Source organism: Brachyhypopomus gauderio, chromosome 10, assembly GCF_052324685.1.
Source record: "Brachyhypopomus gauderio isolate BG-103 chromosome 10, BGAUD_0.2, whole genome shotgun sequence".
In the NCBI taxonomy this organism is placed as follows: domain Eukaryota; kingdom Metazoa; phylum Chordata; class Actinopteri; order Gymnotiformes; family Hypopomidae; genus Brachyhypopomus; species Brachyhypopomus gauderio.
The window spans coordinates 19,560,221-19,574,587 of record NC_135220.1 but is presented as its reverse complement, the minus strand read 5'-3'; the positions used below and the strand labels follow the sequence as shown (position 1 = coordinate 19,574,587).

General features: G+C 42.2%; 1 protein-coding gene across 1 annotated transcript; it reads left to right on the top strand.

The window, feature by feature from the left end:
• Positions 1–841: 841 nt before the first annotated feature.
• On the top strand, positions 842–5,620 carry drg1 (developmentally regulated GTP binding protein 1). Its single transcript, XM_077020340.1, has 9 exons — positions 842–1,058; positions 1,387–1,510; positions 2,393–2,568; positions 2,836–2,905; positions 3,010–3,179; positions 3,578–3,708; positions 4,169–4,336; positions 4,647–4,769; positions 5,257–5,620. Exons 1-9 carry the CDS (start codon positions 1,020–1,022, stop codon positions 5,354–5,356), a joined length of 1,101 nt encoding a protein of 366 aa, XP_076876455.1. The 5' UTR covers positions 842–1,019; the 3' UTR covers positions 5,357–5,620.
• The last annotated feature ends 8,747 nt before the right edge of the window (positions 5,621–14,367 follow it).

Here is a 14,367-nt window from a genome sequence, read left to right as displayed (position 1 = left end):
AGAAACAGCATGTCCTTCATCAGCTGTGCAAGCACTTTGCTTGAAAACTCGGTGTACTTCACAACAATTTTGAATATTTCTACATCTTTTACAATAGACTATAGTACAATGCATTTACTCTGAGTTCTATATATATGTATATATATATATATATATATATATATATATATATATATATATATATATATATATATATATATATATATATATATATGGGAGAGAGGGAGCGAGAGAGAGAATAGTAATGATGGACAAGCAGCTGAAAAGGGCAATAGTGATAGTGGCAATAACAAGTGACGGCAACATCAGGACCAAGGAACAGATAAAAAGCTGAAGAAATGCTCAGGGCTGAAGTAACTGCTAAAGGACATGTGGAAGCTGAACGTATTGGTGGGTCCAGTGGTAATCTGAACACTAGGGGCTGTAACCCCCAAGTTGGGAGAATGGCTGCAGCACATCTCAAGAACATTATCAGAAATCTGGAGAGTGCAGTCCTGGAAACAGCAAAGACACCGTGCAAGACCCTCAGGTCCCTGGCCTCTGACAGAGGACCCAAGCTTTAAGGAATCAGCCTGCTCATAGACGGGCAAGGAGGGAATTTTAAATATGTATGTGTGCTATTTTCAACTTAGGGTTTATTATATATTTCAGGTGGGAGAACAACATCCCCATCAGGGTAACAAATTTTACTTTTGACAGGGTTGATAAGTAAATGTCTTCTAAACTGAGAAAAATATTTAGACAAATGTACAATTTTACAACAACCCATCATTCATTTATGTACCAACTACTCCTTACCATTAGGTGGCGATATGTATCCCTTAATTCGACGAGAACCCTTTTTCGCGAGAACACTGTCGCTCGTGCGCCAGCATGACAGTAAGCGGTGTGCAAACGCAGTAGCTCAACGCTAATGAGTGAGATATACGGGTAGTGATGTATATAAAGTCCGGACCCAACAGTATTTGATTCTTTCGTTTTATCTCTCGGAATTCTCGCTCGGAGGAACCAGCACCAAAATGAGTTTACTCGCAAAAATCGCTGAAATCGAGAACGAGGTTGGTTTGTTTAGCTTCTTAGGCTAGCTAGCTGTGCTAACCGGGCCCTGCTAGTAAATGTTAGCTCAGCCGCTTAGTTCACAACGTCTGTTTTGCACTTGTTGATTTTCACGGCCCATTAGGTCAAAGCATTTGAAGTTATTTTGATATTACGTTTTAAATAACATAACACGTTATTGTATATATCGACCTACAGCAAACTAATACAGCTGCCTAGTGAATGAATTAGCAGCTAGCCAAGCCGTATAGACATTGTGACATTAGAGCTGAGGTTTGGTTTGAGAACCCGAATGGCGGTATTGAATGTGTTGCTTCCTTCGTGCTGCAGATGGCTCGTACTCAGAAGAACAAGGCCACGGCGCATCACCTGGGTTTGCTGAAGGCTCGCCTGGCCAAGCTCAGAAGAGAGCTCATCACTCCTAAAGGAGGCGGAGGGGGAGGACCTGGAGAAGGTGTGAGAAGGAAGATGGACCTCACGAGGTCGTGGTGGTCTGTGTCCTGCAGGTCCTAATAGAGACCATCAGGATGTCAGATCATAGATCGACTGAGCCTAATGTTTTCTATTTACATCACAGAACAATATCTTAGATGTGATGAAAAGAAAATAATAGTTGGCATTTTCACCATCCCCAGATCTCACCACCCTCCATAATGGAGAAAGGAAATGTCAAAGAAGCAAGCATGTAAATAAACGGCAGTGTTACAGGAAAATTGGTTTTGCGATAAAAATGGTAGAGACAGCCTAGGTTGTTTTAGAAAGCCCGTACTTTAAGGAAGATGTCACTGTAGGTCCATTATGCGTTACGAAGGGGTTGCAGACTTTATAGAAGGTTCATAACTGAGGATTATAAGATTGTGCCATAGTTGTTTTGATGGAACAACATCCTTAATCCAAAAAGGCAAAATGTTCTTTCTAGCTGCTAAGGTCGGAAGACCAAATAGTGTCTTGTGTTCAGTATTTAAAATATAACCACTTGGATGACCAAGAATTACGCACATAGGATCCAGCTCTACTGCACCAACAATTAGTTTTTTTCACAATAGTAGCCTGAGTAAAGTTAACTTTAATAATTAACAGGGAGTAGATTGAGAATAGTGGGTAGTTAAATACAAGTTTTTAGATAATTGAAGGCGATGACAAAGTGGGTTGCTTAGTGATTTTTTTTAACAAAATATATTTTTATTGACTGAACATTTAGTTGCATTTGAAGTTAAATACCAGCATTTTATGTTGGCCTCTGCTCTCCAAGTACCAGCATCACTGAAGAACCTCATATCAGTTAACTACTAGTGGAGACCCATTGAGCTACAACAAACATGTCTGTGCATTTCAGGGTTCGATGTGGCAAAGACGGGAGATGCGCGTATCGGTTTCGTGGGCTTCCCCTCTGTGGGAAAGTCCACGCTGCTGAGTAACCTGGCGGGGGTCTACTCCGAGGTGGCAGCGTACGAGTTCACCACGCTCACCACCGTGCCAGGAGTCATCCGCTATAAAGGAGCCAAGATCCAGGTTCAATCTTAATGCTCTTAATAAATCCAGCAGGTTCTTTCTTAATGAAAGTTTCTTAACCTCCTAAACTCCAGGACATATGTTTAAACTAATATGAAGTATATGTGGCTACAAGAGTGTGGAATTAGAGTCTGGACCCATTTGGATGTTATCAGAGCTTAAAAGATTAATGTTAAATGTGCATATTATGGCAGTGTATTCTTTGTGTATTTTTAAATTGTTTTCTGGTTAACACTGACCTGTTCACCGTCTGCCATGGTGTTTCAGCTTTTAGATCTTCCGGGTATCATAGAAGGAGCCAAGGATGGAAAAGGTAGAGGGCGGCAGGTAATTGCAGGTAAAAATAAGTCACCCCCCCACCACCACACACACACTCACTTTATGGCACCCAGGCCTCGTGCAGTGTTCGGTCTCTTCATGGCCAGTGTCCTGCCTCCTCAGTGGCTCGTACGTGTAACCTCATCCTGATCGTTCTGGATGTGCTGAAGCCCCTCGGGCACAAGAAGCTGATCGAGCACGAGCTGGAGGGGTTCGGCATTCGTCTGAACAAGCAGCCACCCAACATTGGCTTTAAGAAGAAGGACAAGGGAGGCATCAACTTCACTGCTACTGTACGTGTCTCAGCAGACTTATCCACATTTATCAAAATAAAAGTTCTCACTTAGGATTTTTACACTCAGCCACTTCATAAAAATATTTTTTTTATATTAGCAACTTTTACTGTATGTGTATTGTTGGCATACCAAGTGTGTCTTACCCATCCTTCAGCGTATCAGTGGTCAGTTTCCAATCAAAGGACTTGGACTGTTGTGTGGATGCAGAGACCCCTGATAAACCCTTCATGATGTGTAAAACCTCCTGGAACAGAACTGGGCCTGATACTGGGGCAGCTTAACAACCACAATACTACCACTGATGGCTAGTTGGAGGATGGCTAGATAGGCTCCTTCTGTGCTGGGGTATTGTTTCACTTGCTCTCTTTGTCTTGGTATTTTCTCTCGTTTCTCAGTGTGCTCAAAGTGAGCTTGATGCTGAAACGGCGAAAAGCATCCTGGCTGAGTACAAGATTCACAACGCTGATGTCACCCTGCGAAGTGACTCTACGGCTGATGACCTCATAGATGTGGTGGAAGGCAACAGGTAAACACTCACTGTAGGATTCCTTACCCCTGTACTGTAGTACCCCTAACTGTAGGACCCATACGGTTGTACCCCTAACTCTAGGGCCCTTACTGTAGGGTACCTTACCCCCTTACTGTAGTACCCCTTTTTCTAGGGCCCCTTATTATAGGTTTCCTCACCCCCTTCCTGTAGTAACCCATAATCCCCTATTTCAGGACTTTTTACTGCAGTGGACACAATTTTTCAAGGAAGCTCTTTTGCTGCTGTTTATTTATTTATTTATTCATTTATTTAATTGTTGGCAGTGATATGTGAGTTCGTGCTCTCCTCTCCACCGGTGATTGCTAATGTTATTCACTCACTTTCTCTCTCTCTTTCTCTCTCTCTCTCTTTCTCTCTCTCTCTCTTTCTCTCTCTCTCTCTCTCTCTCTCTCTCTCTCTCTCTCTCTCTCTCTCTCTCTCTCCTTTCCCTCGCCAGAGTTTACATACCATGCATTTACGTCTTGAACAAAATTGACCAGATCTCCATTGAAGAGTTGGACATCATCTACAAAGTCCCCCACTGTGTGCCAATCTCTGCCCACCACCGCTGGAACTTTGATGACCTGCTGGAAAGGATCTGGGACTACCTACAGCTGGTGCGAATGTAAGCAGATCTCCTTTAAAGCCACAGACAGAGACCTAAGAGCAGACACCCCTGGGGAAGAACTGGGACTGTCTGAGGACTGTCTAACTCCCGGGGGCCTGTATTATGGTTATAATAACTGCAGGGGCAGTTGTCATAATCCGAATTGTTTTGTCAGCCTAAAAGAACAGTACTCATCAAATTAATAGTGTAACGGTGCTGATATTAATGCCTGTTAAACACATGAAAGTTAGGGTTAATTGTGTTTGACTTTACATCCGGTGAAGTATAGCAAGACGCACAATGAAACATTTAAATGTTAATTCCTCAGATACACCAAACCAAAGGGGCAGCTTCCTGACTACACAGCCCCTGTGGTGCTCCCAGATGGTTCGACAGCTGTTGAAGACTTCTGTCTGAAAATCCACAAAAACCTTATCAAGGAGTTCAAGTAGTAAGTAGCTACCGATCCATCATCCTAAATGGCTCCAGGCAGCCTGTGTACGGACCCTGCAGCATGAAATGCCACCCCTCCCCCCATCTGCCAGTTTTGGACTAGTTGGATTTTGTGTCGTACATTTGGTTTGGAAATCATGTCTGCAGGATGCCAGATGATGATGAGGAGGTATGACCAAGCAGAACACGGTGTACCACCTACAGGGTTTAGTTCCAGCCCTGATTTAACTGTTATAGCTCACAAGGAGATACAGGATTGTTTACTGTTTAACATTTTTGAGTAATATGTTTTATAGTCAAGATTGAAGCAAACTTTAAATAACCTTTCTAAAGTTTACTTTTCACAGTGTGAATCATATCCGAGAGTAGAATACGGCATTCTTGGTATATTGTATGAAATGTCATGTGTAAATTGTGGGATTAATTGGATGTGGTGAGACTTGTCTGACTTTTGACCTCTGAACCCCTGCAATCCTTCTGTGCAGTGCTTTGGTGTGGGGCTCCTCTGTGAAGCACAACCCTCAGAAAGTGGGCAAAGACCATGTGCTGGAGGACGAGGATGTCATTCAGCTGGTTAAGAAATAAAAGGACTCTGTTGGTTTACACGACTGACCCACTCTTATAACTAGTGATGGGACTCTTCCAAAGGTCCAGAACACTATCCACAATGCCAACATCATCTGGTGATCTCCACTCTCTATTGGACTTTTTCCACAAATCTCTATATGAATGTGCATTAATTGTACGTTCTCCCTTTTCAACATACATTAAAGCCAAAGGTGGGATGAAAGGAAAATGCATAAGTTTAAATAAAATTCTTATCCTGAAATTGCATATTTCACGTGTGTCTATTGGAATATTAAAATCAATTGTAGAGCCCAATTTTGGAGTTCAAAATGGTGCATATTGTATCAACCCCACTTTGAAATTTTTTGTTGTTTTATGTAAATTAAAAAATGGGTGGGGTGGGGTGGGTGGCGTCCTTTCAGTGTCTCGTTAAATTAGGAATCAGTGTGAGGAGAGGTGACGTGAGTGAAATCTGGCAATGTGTGGAAGAAATTGATCCAAAAATGTTCAGCAATCTGGATTGTGTAGCTGTGGTCCCAGTCTCCCTCTTCCCAGCACAAAGGTCCACATGTGTTTTACCGACACCGACACCGAGCAGGTGCAGACACATGCATTACAGCAGGTGTCGACAACCTGTCCCATACAGGAAGGACATATTGCAGTGCTACTAAGCCTCAAGCTACTGTTGAAAATGTGCTTTAATTAAGGAAGTGCGACCATCAACAGATTAAAAAGTCAGGGAAAGGATAACAAATTAGCAAACACGACATAGTACAACAACCTTGCAAAAGGTAAAAGAATATGATTAAAACCAAGCTAAATAAAATAAAATTATTCTGTAACAACATTAACCCTCCTGTCGTGTTCGGGTCAAATCTGACCGATTTACAACTTAAACCACTCATAAATATTGTGTTTTACATCTGATTGCTGCAAGGCCTTATGCCATCCTCCACACTATGCACTGGAACATATAAAAGTGATGATCATCTTTTTCATTGAATTTTGAGTGTTTTAAACCAACGTTTTACATCTGTGTTGTTGCCGGTCAAGCGTGACCGTCACAGGAAATGAATGGGTATTCAAAATATATTCATCTATCAGACAGAAAACATCCCCATACACACTCACACACACACACCTACACACACAGACACACACACACTCACACACACACACACACACACACCTACACACACACACACACACCTACACACACAGACACACACCTACACACACAGACACACACACACACCCACAGACACACACCTACACACACACACACACACACACTCGCTCTCTCACACACACACACACGCACACCTATACACACACCTAAACACACACACACACACACACACCTACACACACACACACCTAAACACACACAGACACACCTAAACACACACAGACACACACACACACACACACCTATACACACACAGACACTCACTCGCTCGCTCACTCACTCGCTCACTCATTCACTCGCTCACACACACACCTACACGCATACAGACACACACATATACAGACACACCTACACACACACCTACACACACAGACACACACACAGACACACATACACACACACCTACAGACACACACACATGTTATGCCTATGTTTGCAAGGCACACTCTGATCTGAGTGTGATGAATTCACACACACACACGCACACACACACACTCACTCACTCACTCACACACCTACACACACACCTACACACACACCTAAACACACACAGACACACACACACCTACACACACAGACACACCTACACACACACCTACAGACACAGACACACACACATGTTATGCCTATGTTTGCAAGGCACACTCTGATCTGAGTGTGACATGCCACTCATGTGCATGAATTCACATGCGCGCGTGCACACACACACACACACACACACACACACACACACACACTCTCACTCACTCACACACCTACACACACACCTAAACACACACACACACACAGACACACACACACCTAAACACACACAGACACGCACACACACACACACTCACTCACACACACACACCTACACACACACCTACACACACAGACACAGACACACACACACACACACACACACAGACACACCTACACACACACCTACAGACACACACACGTTATGCCTATGTTTGCAAGGTGGTGAAAAAATTTTTTGTGTGTTAAAACAGACCGGTCTCTGAAGACCGGGAACACTAAAGTAAAAAACGTGAGGTCAACAAAACCGAAGGGTTAAAGGGGACCCATTAATGCTCATTTGCAATGTTTGGCATTCTATCTTTTGAGCTTACTAGAATAGATTTTCATGTTTTACTCTGCTAAACTTATTTTTCTCAAACTACTTCTCCACTCTCTGAAACACTGTTCAGAGTGCCAGGCACACATACAAAATAATTGGAAGAGTGGTTTAAGTAAATTTAAACCACTGACGTCTTTGTGGTTCTGTCTTTGTACAAAAGAGGTTTCTCCTGACACTGCAGAACAAGCATCTTGACATGGGCAAAAGTGAAGAAACTCTCCCAGGCCTGCAGTAGTTCCAATGTATTGTGTCAGGATGTACCAAGCTTGGCAGTAGCTGAGCAATATGGAAAGTGAAAAGACTGCAGCTATGTTTGAAATAGTCTCCTGCATACTGTATACTGCATGCTGGTCCCCATAGTAGCACCTAGTATGTGGCAATAAAAAACCATACTGTGGAGTCACACAAACAAATGAAGGTTCTGTCCATTTCTCAAAGTTTTTCCACCACTGAAGTGGTGAGTACACCATAAAGAAAGTTGTAGTCATGTACTGGAAAGTTTGAGTAGTATGTAATCCGGGTATCTTGCATACTGAAAAAAATTTTTGGCTTGCATACTAATTTGGGGCCCATTCGGTATTATGTGAGTAGTATTTAGTGGACTCACCTTGGGTCACCTAGTAACAAAAAAAGGAAAAATAAATATAATTCACTAAAGGAAAGTGGAAACTAGTCAACATAAACTAATAGGATCTGGAGTAGTAGTAGGCTTCTGTGTGTGGATATTATGCTCACATTTTATATTCTTTAAATATATTTTTGTTTGAGGCTGAGTTCAGTGAGACTTTTGGCACTTCCCACGATCAAATCTGGCTTTGATGCTTTGATTCCGATGGTGCTACTTGTTGAGCCAAATATTGATCTCCTGATAATGACAATACAAAATAACCAACAACCTGTCTTGTGCGTCAGAAGAAACGCCAAGAGTAGCCTAATGATGAGATACTAGTATTAAGAACTGCACTGTTAGGTCTCATATTCTGCGGTTCGTTTCAAAAGCTCGTTTTCTTGTGACAATACTGCAGTGGTTTTCTTATAGTGAACGATATTCCATGCCCGTTGACAGGATGCTGAGTTTAACGTTTCAAAAAGCTCCTTCGACATAACGCTGCCCTGCAGAGACTGATTGCCGTCCGGCTTGGTAGGGTGCGTTTTCCTGACCGACATGTGTCGCCGCCACCGCTATAATCTCTCTGCGGCTGCAGGTTTCATAGCTGGCGCCTCCAACTGCTCTCCACGGAATATGCGAGCAGATATAGTTTAATGATGACAGTTCTTAACCCGCAGTGGCTACAATCCGCCGACAAATATGTACAAACCAACTGTAGTTGATATAGCACGCATGCAATTACGAATATTCTGTGTGGACATTCACATTCGAAATGTAATTCTATATTCTTCAAAGAATTATACTTGTTTGAAAACCGCGAGAACTGCCAGTTCTCGTGGGGTGTGGCAGGTATAACTGTCCGGCACGACGCCTCCCTACTCGGTTCCTCACGCGCCTGCAGCTCGCGGACAGTCTCGCAGACCACGAGGACCATCCTGTGGTTCAGCTTCTGACTGAAACCTGCGCTGCCTTTGGGGAACTTTGGCGTGTAAAGTTGGGTAAAGACACAATGTGGCTCGATAGATTGGAAAATGGAAAGTTTTTTAAAAATGTGATAGTGACGTTTGGCATATTAGATAGAATGGTTGCTTTCCGTGCTGTGAAAATATAAATCTTCCAATTACAGTAAAAAAAATTATATTTACATTTACGTTTTCCGGAAACATTTTTCAACCGTTAGTTGACGTCGCATCATCGCCATGTTAACAATCTCGGATTCTTACAGCCATGATTCAGTTCACATAACAAGGCAGAAAATAAAGACTTAAGTGACTCCCAATATACAGTGTATGCTACATGTATGCAACATAATAAAATCGCGAGTGGTTTGCCAGAGGTGTAAGCAGCAAGTGTCATCAGAAAAAGGAAGACACTAAATCATCAGGCTATTAAAACCGTTTGGTTTGCTCTATGTTTCTGATGTAGTAATATAGATCCACTGAAGTTTTACAGGTTTTACAGACTACACATTTTCATATGTATCTGTGAATCAAACAAAACTTCGGTTTGTGTGTGTGTGTGTGTGTGTGTGTGTGTGTGTATATATGTATGTATGTATGTATGTATACACACCAGGACTGGCATATCAGTGATGGTCAAAAAGCACTCGGTATGCAGGCGATGGAGAAAGACTCGGGTCTAACCATCAGGATTACTAACACTCCAGAAGACTGATTTGTTTGAAAGCAGTTAATAAGGAAATGATAAATAGCCATTTTTGGTACATGAAAATGCTTTATTCACTACAATAATTGATTCAAATATAGTGAACATATGTAATAGCTGTACCATCTTTGTATCAATAGTTTAAGACTTGAAACATGCACAGAGACTGGCTGTGCTGTCATACACTGAGATCACGATCAAAAACCTCCCAATGCAACCTGAGCAGCAACCCACCAATGCAAGCCTGACACTTCTTTGGGGGGAAAGCAGTTACCATTCTGCTTAAAAAGCATCCCATTCATCTAAGGGGTTATTGAGTTCATCAGCAATGAAATGGAAGGATAGAGATGTTGGATGTATGGAGTGTGTGTGTGTGTGTGTGTGTGTGTGTGTGTGTGTGTGTGTGTGTGTGTGTGTGTGTGTGTGCGTGTGCGTGTGTGCATGTGTATGAGTGTGTGTGTTAGCCTGACTCCATCAGACAGCAAATGCAGCACTCGTTTGGCCCCGCCCCTCCCCCTCCCGCACTTTCTCCTGTAAATTATAGCAGCACTTTAGCTAATGAAAGAGTTGAAGTCTGAGCACTAATAAAAGCCATTAAATGAATAAAGCACTTCCCCCTCTAACAAAATTAAAGAATCTGCCCCCCTTCAGGAGAGGGACGACTGTATTAATATTTATGAAATGCGGAACGGGACCCCTTTTACCCCCCTCAAGTGGCCCACACCCTGCCCCGCCCCACTCAGCCTCTCTCTCGCACCCCACCTATCCCAGAAGATCATGAGTGACCACCCCCACCTCAAGGTGGTGGGAGGGGCAGATGACAAGGGGGTGCTGGAGGAGAGACAATCAGGAGATGCTGTCTCCAGTCTGGGTCAGTTGGCTGTCCAGTCTGGTCACCCAGCTCAGAGCGGCAGCATCGCCTCACCCTAACAACCCACAGCACCATGCAAAGATCCCCGTCCTCTCTCAATTGTTGGACGATCTCGGAGAAAGTCCAGAACCAAGAGGTATGGGATTGGAAGGATGGTGTCAGTTGATGTCTTGCTAACATGTCTTGCTTTTCTTTTCACAGAATTGCGTCAACTCCGGCAAGGTTTTCCTGCATCGAGAAGACGCTGGTAGCTTCAAAGCTATTTCCCAGCTTTTTTGAAGTTATTACTGGCAAAAGTTGCTGGAACAAGCACTTTTAAAGATAAAGAGAACCACTGATGTGTGGTAGATAATGCAAAAAAACTTTTCTTAAGAGAGCAAAAATAACATTTAACTCCTGTAAATTATATATTGATAGACACCATCTGCGTAAATATTATAGGGTGGATCATCATGAGATTTCAGTCCATCCTCAGAAGCATGGTAAGAACCGAACTCTTGAAAGATCTTGCCATTCCATTGTTTCACCCATTCATACATTGTCCATTATACTCTTAGACCAATGCTTTCCACCTTCCAGAACATCAAAATGCCCCTGCACATCTCACACCATCACCCCCATCCATATGTTTGTCCTGTTCCTTTTCATCTCACTAAGTGGTCCAGTTCCTGGACCTTGAGTTGATTAGCCCAACCATTTATCCCATTGAGACTAAACCATCTCCAGGGAAATGACGAGGACAAGGGTAACGAGATTACCACCCAGATGGATGGCGAGTCTGAAGACTGGTGTTGTTTCGCTAACCAAACAGGCACTTTATGTACAGATGTGGCATGCTTTTAGGCTGATGATCTATGTGGGTCAACATTGCAGTCACCATTTCTGGACTGCATCTTCATCTTAGCACTTCTCTTTTGGGGCCAGACCTTAAGAGACTCTCTTAGACTTTTCCGCCCTCCATGTCGCCAGCTATCTCAATTTTAATTGACTTTTCTAAAAGGAAAAACAAATAGACTTGTAAGAAAATATATTAATTTGCAAAATTTTGTACAAATACAGTTGTATTTCTTTTATCTTTTAACCAGTATTTGTTTTATTGGGCGTTTGTTGGTTTTAAAGATAATAGGGAGGTGTAAGATCTTAGGCGGGGGCGGAGTTTGACGCAGTTTTGGCGCAGAAAGGGCGGTGCCCACGTTTCTCTGCAGTGAGAGTATGACCTATGACTAATCTTTTTTTTTTTTTTTTGCAGATGTCCCTAGTCGCTCTGGTTCTTCATCACGTCCTCCTGTGTCCCACCAGTGGAGACGTTGTCTCAGTCTGGTCCATCACCCATCACGACCTCCACGAAACTCAGCTACCACCAAACAGTGTAATCCTGCTTTTCTCTTTTTTTGGTTAATTCCCTTCAAAAGTTCATCCCGTTTGGTCCAGCACTTTTCGATGGAAACGAATATTAAAACCTGAAGGGAGAGAATGAATTGCTGAATTGTGGAGTTATCAACGCTCAAGGACTTCAGACGCATTCATTGATGTTTGAGTTCACTACTTTTGCTCCTTCATCCATTTTGTGAATGTTCCATGGATATCCTACATGCCATTCCTACTCTGGATTCATTTCGAGACCTCAGCCATCCTCATCCCTCCATGACAACGAACTAGTTGGTATGTGTGGAAAGCTTTGTGCAATGCCGCATTCTCTCTGGCTTCATCCACAGAGAGAAGATGATTTCGACTGGCCCCAGATCTCTGCCCAGGACACCATTGTGCTTGATCTAACCATGCAGTTCCTCGCCTGTCCATGGTTGTGCCAAGCACTTTGGAGACCTGTGAGCACGCTCTACTTTCTTCTTCTCTTAGTCGGTCTGTTGTCCAATCAGTTCTCTCAAAGAGTCGGTGGAACCTGGAACCTGGAACGTGACCCTCTTCATTGACTTCATCATCTTCAGAAATAAAGAACGTTCTTTCTTATAATCATAAAGCAACCAACACCGCTAGTTTTTGGCTTGGTCTAGCATGTGGAAAATAGGCACAAAACAAACAAACAAACAAAACCAAAGCTGGGGCACCTATCATTGTGTCTAGATGAAATGTCACTCCTTTGTTGAGCTCAGTGCTTTTACATGTTTTGCTGTCCTGTTGGTGACCTTGGTAACGAGATGGGCTATCAAAAAATTTATTTTTAAAAGAGAAAAATATTAAGCATTTTAGAAAATATTGCTGCATTAGGGTGGCTGATGATATTATGAGTTGATTAAACAAAGAATCTGATGTGTAAAAGAAATGGTTAAATCTGGGTTGTGATTTTGTGTTCTTTTGTTCAATGTGAAATTAACTCTTGTGAAATTTCTGTTGAAATATAACTGGGATTGCAACAAGCCAATGATACATCCATTCTCAAAATATAATTTGTCAATGCACCATTTCAAAATGACAAACTGTGTCAGTTGGTTAAAAAGCCGTTTTCAATCTATGGGCCAAATATTGTCCTCAGATTTCAATAAATAAGCTGCCGAATAAACAAACGGGTCTGCAAAAATCACAGTATGTGGGCAGTGAAAACATACAATGTGGGCTAGAACACAATTACTTTGTTTAATGAAGATAAAATACAGACATCAAGGGCCATGTAACATAATTGCATGGTTGCTGAAAGTCAATGGGTTCACAGACGTACAAGTTATAGGAATAGACTATAGGAAGTGATATTTTCCCACTTTCACCAGCTGAGGGCAGACTATAGCTCATCGACCTTGGCTCTAGAAAGTCTCCTACAATCAACACCACTGATATACTGCAGTTCCCACCAAAGTCTGCAATAAGGCTAAACTATGTTCTGTTACTGTTGTGCTTCATAGAACTTGCAGTTTGGTTGCTACTGAACTTGCAAATAAAATCACGCATGTTTAGGATGAAAAAATGCATGTGATGTGTATATGAGTAGGATACATGAGGAGGATCTGTTAACAAAATGAAGTCTATTTTTTTACTTCTTTTTTAAAATAAGATTTTGGTTGTTTTACACCCCAGACATATTTTTTAGACCTTACTCTAAACATACTCTAAATACCTTCAAATTTAGTTAAGCCAAAAAGGAGATCAAGATTTTCCTCTCTCCCTTTGTATTATTTTACAACAGAAACATTATCCCCAGTAATCCCAGAGTGTCATAGATACCAGCCAATAGACACAACTAATTACAGCGCGTTACTGGCAGCCAGTCAGTGAACTCGTAAGATAGTGATTGATAGAAGATGTCCTGGTATGAACTTAAAGCAATGCGCATTACGAGGATAGAATTGAATGAATGAATGAACATTGAATGAATGTCTTAGTTATGCATTAGTTATGTAGCCTGTCTTTTATTTTCTTGATTGTATGGGGAATTGTGTGTTTCAGTAACGGTGCAGACCAGCTGCAAACTAATTATCCACTTCAGTTTTTGGGAGTATAGTTTTTAAAGCCCACCACTACATCAGTGAAGGAACACATGTGCTGGTCTTACAGCAGCTTAAGCTCTGTAGTCGTGGACTGCAATAAAAGTGGAAGGTGCCTTGGAGGCCATTTCCTATAA